The sequence below is a fragment of the Coregonus clupeaformis genome, chromosome 21 (genome assembly GCF_020615455.1).
Source record: "Coregonus clupeaformis isolate EN_2021a chromosome 21, ASM2061545v1, whole genome shotgun sequence".
Lineage (NCBI taxonomy): Eukaryota > Metazoa > Chordata > Actinopteri > Salmoniformes > Salmonidae > Coregonus > Coregonus clupeaformis.
Window position 1 is genome coordinate 16,140,103 of NC_059212.1, and position 6,645 is coordinate 16,146,747.

At 45.2% G+C, this 6,645-nt stretch overlaps 1 protein-coding gene across 2 annotated transcripts in view; it reads left to right on the forward strand.

Moving 5' to 3' along the window:
* Positions 1 to 6,335, forward strand: part of LOC121535232 (zinc finger SWIM domain-containing protein 5) — a 55,947-nt gene extending 49,612 nt beyond the window's left edge. For both annotated transcript variants that reach the window (XM_041842093.2, XM_041842092.2), the window contains exons 10-13: positions 563 to 698; positions 1,843 to 2,000; positions 2,170 to 2,333; positions 2,481 to 6,335. In XM_041842093.2, coding sequence (XP_041698027.1) covers positions 563 to 698; positions 1,843 to 2,000; positions 2,170 to 2,333; positions 2,481 to 3,425 — 1,403 coding nt within the window. In that variant the 3' untranslated portion in view covers positions 3,426 to 6,335. The remainder of the gene's footprint in view (positions 1 to 562; positions 699 to 1,842; positions 2,001 to 2,169; positions 2,334 to 2,480) is intronic.
* The last annotated feature ends 310 nt before the right edge of the window (positions 6,336 to 6,645 follow it).

The window sequence follows — 6,645 nt, forward strand, 5'->3', positions numbered from 1 at the left end:
TCTCCCTGCCTCCATCTCTTTTCCTGTCACCCTATCTCTTTAGCTGTCCCATCCCATCCCTCTCTCCCACCTGGCTGCCCTCCAATGATCCTGCCTCGCAACACCCAGCTGAAAATGGATCTCAACTCTGGCCTTTTAACACTATGTCTAACCCCCTTCCTTCTGCGTCCCCATGCTAGCTATGCTATAGCCCTCCCCTATCTGGGGATAAGGGGGAATGTTAGCTGTGTAATCCTAGAGCAGACATCTGTCGCTGCTAGGGAGGAGAGATGTGGTTAATACCCAATGGGCAGTGAGTCTATGGTTTCCTGTCTGCTCTCTGTCGCCCCCATCGGGTTGGGAGAGGTATAACATAATATTGCTTTTATTCACTGCTCTACTTTGAGCCATTGCCTTTTTATACTGGTATACTTTGACTATTCACCAAAAACAGAGCCAAATCAGAAATGGACGGTTCCTGTGTATGTGTGTGTGGCTGGACTCCAAGATATGAATGACAGTGACAATTCTGATATACTTTGTGACAACAAACAGTGACAACTCTCTGTCTGTGTGTGTTCAGGAGGCCCGTTCAGCGGCCTTGGTGAAGTCATCCACAGGGAAAGCGTTCCCATGCACACCTTTGCCAAGTACCTGTTCTCAGCCCTGCTGCCCCATGACGCAGACCTGGCCTATAAACTAGCACTGCGGGCCATGAGGTAAGATCCCCCAACCTACATTAATATCCAACCCTATTCACAGTTTCAAGCACCTGTATGTGTCTCTGGCATTCAAAACCATTTAGCATCTATTCCAAAAAGAAAACACCATTTTACAATTTACTATTAACACTTAGAATCATATCATGTTTTTCTGTCAACATAATGTGATGCTTCTATCTGGCTGCATCACTGTGTCAGTCATAGACATTCAAATCAGTAGATAGTGATAGCGCTGACGTCATCCACATATTCCTATGGAAAAATCCCGATGGCGCATGAAGCCGGAATTATTTGAATTTGAAGCGTGCCATATTACTGAATGGGGCTAAATGGTACCAACAATTGCTAAGGATCAGGTGAAAGGGACCGTAATTAGCAAAGGATCATGGTCGATGTAGTCGTTTTCATCCTGCCGGAGTCAACCGGGAGCCTCCTCGTAGCCTGTCGGCCCGTGATTGGTCTGTGTCAGCACGTGGTCCTGTGTGACGACAAATGTAGTAGTCAGAATGGATCACTATTTAATTAAATATCTTGATTTGTAGCGAATTCACCGTGGGGATCAAACTTGATAATAATATATTTTAGAGCACAAAACTGCCGTCAAAATTTACACAGGCTTTCTAGGGCAGACCAGGGCTTTTGGCACTGCAAGGTTGCTACGCATTAGCCGACCAGCCGAGCTCATGACTTCACACTCCAGACCGGACACTGGGGGCCTGGTCAGAGGAGAGGCTCCATCCCTCTACTTGTATCTATATATTGAGAGGCTGAATGATGAATCCCTATGACTGCATAATCCCGTCTGTCCTGCAGCGTGATTATCCTACGGAGACTCCTCAGGGACCTGGCTAATACACAATCGATAACAGGGCTTAGGACTGCACACACACACGTGCAAGCTCGGATGTACACACACGCACACACACACATGCGTGCATATGTAGACAGGGGTGGGCAGAGAACTCTAATGCAGCTATACAGACTTAAAATTGGATGAGCCAGTGTAATAATGCTATAAGGAATGCATAGGCTGTATTAGGCTTGGAAACCTTTTTCAGTTTCATTTTGAATGGGAAACTTTATCTTATCATAATAACTAATCTCATCACTCTCTCTGTCTCTCTGTCTGTGTGTCCTCTAGGCTCCCTGTGTTAGAGTCGACTGGGCCCTCGGGAGACTTGGGTCACCCCCACCATGGCATCAGCATCGTGCCCAGCCGCTACCCGCGCTGGTTTACCCTGGGCCACCTGGAGTCTCAGCAGTGTGAGCTGGCCTCCACCATGCTCACCGCAGCCAAAGGTCAGCTGAGCTCTACTTACAACAATGCACACACAGCCCATCTGTCAAAACACTATCAGATAACACTCCTAGGCCTTGTCCACCACTACAGAACACAACAGTACACATATAAACTGTTGGATGACAAATGTTGTTTTTCAATCTAATGCTGTATTGTTTGTACCTCCAGGAGACATGCTGAGATTGCGGACGGTGCTGGAGGCCATCCAGAAAAACATCCACTCCTCCTCCCTCATCTTCAAACTGGCCCAGGATGCTTTCAAGATAGCCACTCCGGCTGACAACCCCCCAGACATCACCCTGCTCAATGTAGCTCTGGAGCTGGGCCTGCAGGTACTGAGGGATAGGTGGATAGTAAGCACTGTGACGATGTATTGGGTGTGAGGGGATGTGTTTGATGAAATGGGCTGGTAGGTGGGTGTTGAAATGCTGTGCATTCTGCCTTGCCTAACATGTTTCAACATGTCTCTCTCTCCGCAGGTGATGAGGATGACTCTGTCCACTCTGAATTGGAGACGCAGGGAGATGGTGCGCTGGCTGGTCACCTGTGCCACAGAGGTGGGTCTGCGAGCGCTGGTGAGCATCCTCCAGAGCTGGTACACCCTGTTCACCCCCACCGAGGCCACCAGCATCGTAGCAGCCACCGTCATGTCCCACAACACCATCCTGCGCCTCAGCCTGGACTATCCCCAGAGAGAGGAGCTGGCTAGCTGCGCCCGGACCCTGGCCCTGCAGTGTGCCATGAAGGACCCCCAGAACTGTGCCCTCTCCGCCCTCACGCTCTGCGAGAAGGACCACATCGCCTTCGAGACAGCCTACCAGATCGTCATTGATGCAGCATCAACAGGCATGACCTACTCTCAGCTGTTCACCATCGCCCGCTACATGGAGCACCGTGGCTACCCGCTCCGAGCCTTCAAGCTGGCCTCGCTGGCCATGACCCACCTCAACCTGGCCTACAACCAGGACACACACCCGGCCATTAACGACGTGCTCTGGGCCTGCGCCCTGTCCCACTCACTGGGCAAGAACGAGCTGGCTGCCATCATCCCCCTGGTGGTGAAGAGCGTGCACTGCGCCACCGTGCTCTCGGACATCCTGCGCCGCTGCACCATGACGGCCCCAGGCCTAGCCGGTATCCCCGGGCGACGGAACTCTGGGAAGCTCATGTCCACGGACAAGGCTCCACTCCGGCAGCTGCTGGACGCCACCATCAGCGCCTACATCAACACTACCCACTCCCGGCTCACACACATCAGCCCCAGACACTACGGAGAGTTCATAGAGTTCCTTAGTAAGGCCAGAGAGACCTTCTTACTGGCCCAGGACGGACACATCCAGTTTGCCCAGTTTATAGACAACCTCAAACAGATCTACAAGGGCAAGAAGAAACTCATGATGTTGGTACGGGAACGCTTCGGCTGACCCCCGGGGGTCCCCCAACAGGACAGGCAATATAGGGAACTACTTTTATTTCTACTTAATCATTTATTCACGTTTTCATTCATTTCCATATTTTTTGTCATTTACGTGGCAAATTCTGTGTTTGTCCGGTTTTTTTTGTCCGGTTTTTTTCTTGTGAGCGACAACCAATGTTTGTTTGCAATGTTACTCTGCTAGGTAAAGACTGCGGAGAGGGGAAATCTGAATACAAAATCGGTTGAAAAAGATTGATGATGATGAAAAAGCATTGAGGTGGCACATAATGAAAACCAAATGATGTATAGGGTATTTTGAGCCAGGGAATGATGTCTGCTGCGGTGAGATACTATGGGTTTTTGAAGGAAAGAAAACTTGTCATTCCAAAAACACTGACGCACATAGTGTTAAATAACTGTCATACCTCGATCGTATTCCAAGGGTCAGCTTTAAACTTTTCCTGTTAAAAGGACTCGTTTCAAGGCATCATGTATGGAGGAGGTGAAATGCTGAACTTGGATGTGTGTCCCACAGGTCCAGAACCTAATAATACATTCACCAGACTCATCAGGTACATACAGAGTCCTCTGACTTGACCAAGCCTCTCACACATATATTCTCCTCCTCCTTTCTTGAGTGTAGCCTGATCGATTTGTCTGGTATCTTGTATTATTTCTAGTGAAGGTACCTTTCAAAAAGAGACAAATGTACAGAGAGCGAGACATGTTGCGTCAGATTGATATTTGGATTAGATCACGGAGAGATGGATTGACTGGCCTGAGAGTGATACTGCCACTGTGGGTTTTGGACTGTGAGGAGTGGCTTGTGTTGTCAGGATTTGGGTTTTATAACATGTTGAAATACCATTGCTGAAAAACATCTTGTATCTTTCAAAGCAAAACGTGTATGAACGTGTACTTTTAGACAACATGCCTTGGTGTAGCCGGTGGGGTTAGTATTCCACATACAAGCCTAACTGTAACTGTCTATCGACCTCTCAGACCCTGTGGGAAAGTTTTATATTAGCAGTAGTACTATTGTTATACAAGCACTTCACACATTTTATGTACTCAACATCATTCTGTCTGCTTGAGCAATTATTTATCGACCATTAGAATAATCTGTGTGTGAATGAATACTAGGAATACAGACAGCATAATTATATTTAACATACAAAAAATAGTAATATTAGACAGAAGAACGTTTGAGGACAAATTGAGGCTATGAAAACCGTTCCATGTCAGCTTCCACATTCCAGGTGGCCTATGGCCACAGATGTACACTGTCTGTATGTTTTGAAGTAATACAGTAAAGAAAAAATGACGAAAGAGAAAAGAGATGCTAAACTCAGTTCTCAGGGAATCACTTCAAGAAACAAAAACAAAAAAGTAGTAGCATAAGCATTTAAGATATTGTAAATATGAAAGTGTCAATTAAGAAAATTGTAAAGTTATAATTATTTATGATAACTGTATGTTTTTGTGGGATACTTGAATTTGTTGTGGGCTGGGAATGTGAGGGCAGTTAGAGGAAAATACTTCAAGACATTTCTCAGGTGCTCCTGTGTACATTATCTGAGTTTTGAGTTAATTTTTTATTTGTATGTTTTGTTTTTGCAAAGTTTTCTAAGAGGAAGCAATTTATTTCGAAATTAGAAAGCAGGCATACCATTATGAACAGAAAGCAACCCGACTATGCAGAAACCACTTGGTGGTTTGGTCCCCTTCTCTGGAGTCACCCAGACGAATGTCTGAGGGGGGCTAGCCAATATCCTAAAGAGAACAGACGAGGCAAGACACAGCATGTTTGTATTTGTAAGTAGCCTGCACATGCTGCAAATTGGGACAGACTTTGCCTTTGACCGATTTTTAATGTACAATTACTCTCTTTGGACTTAAGCCTTTAGTGTCTTCTCAAAGTACCTCTGTCAGAGCCTGACATGGTAATGAGAGTTTAAGGAGAACAATGGTCCAAAAGAAATGAAAATAAAAACCCTGCATGCCCCACGCTAAATAAGGAACTGGCAGAGAATATGAATGGGGGAGTCTGTGTTGTCCTCCTACCATCCTCCCTTGTATTTCTTCATGCTTTTAAGCCTATTCAGTTCTCTTCACCTGAACGACCATGGCCATGCTCCTAACTGTTCTCTAAAACCCCTATGGAGCAGTTGTTATTCTGATCCTTCCTTCCATCGCTGGTCTTTATTCCTTCTGTCTTTTAAAATATTGCATTTACTTCCTCCCAATCGTTAGTCACAGGATTCAGTAAGACTGCAGCACTGCGTTTGCCAGTGTCATATGCGCCACAACATAACACCTGCTTTCCCAACCAACCTACGGCAGCCTCCTCTGTTTTGTCATTCACTAGCTACCACAAATATTAACCACTACTTGAATCTGAGATTTGTGAGTTACGAGTGGACAAAACAAGATTGCAGTTTAATGTAAACCTGCCTGTTATATACACACGTCAAACAAGCATTTTCTGTCGCTGAAGTAGTTGGTTCTACGGCATTTCAAAAAAAGTGGGGGGAAACTCCTCTGGCTTTTAATTTCTCTCTCTCCCATACTCCGTGTCAATGTGTTAACTGTACCAGTGTTTTGACCTGTCGTTAGTATTTAGAAGGAAGTAATAATAATCGCTGGTAGATTGTTCACTAGTTCATCTACTGTTTGATTATTTTTTTATTTAAGGGAAAGTGTTTGTTGCCTCTTTGTGCTACTGATTTATAAAAAAAAAAGTTAACCAGTATTTGTTGCCACAGAAGTATAGTTTATCAACTGTTTGTTTGTGCAACCTCTTGAGCTAATGTCTATAAAACAACAATTTATTACTATTTATGTAACGCTACTACCATTTTATATAATTTGTGTTGGAATCTCAGTGCTTTTCTATGAATAAAGTGTGAAACACATATATTGACTCCTGTTACTTTCTAAAAACGGGCTTCTCTCTCTTTAGGTGCAACTCTATCACTGTTCGTGTAGTTCTGATTTCTCTAATAAGACTCTATATCTCATCTATCTCATTGCAATTGTCATTCATTAGGGCATTCATGGAGCTAAACCTGTGAATCAGGCCATAAAGAATCCTAAGTGTGTGTGAGAGGCAGGCAGCACGTCTCGGGCCCAGATTGATTGCCTCTCTAAATGAGCTTATTAATTATTGCAGCGGCAGCAGACAGCTCACCACTGTCTGATTCCCATTCTATTCTTAATATAACACC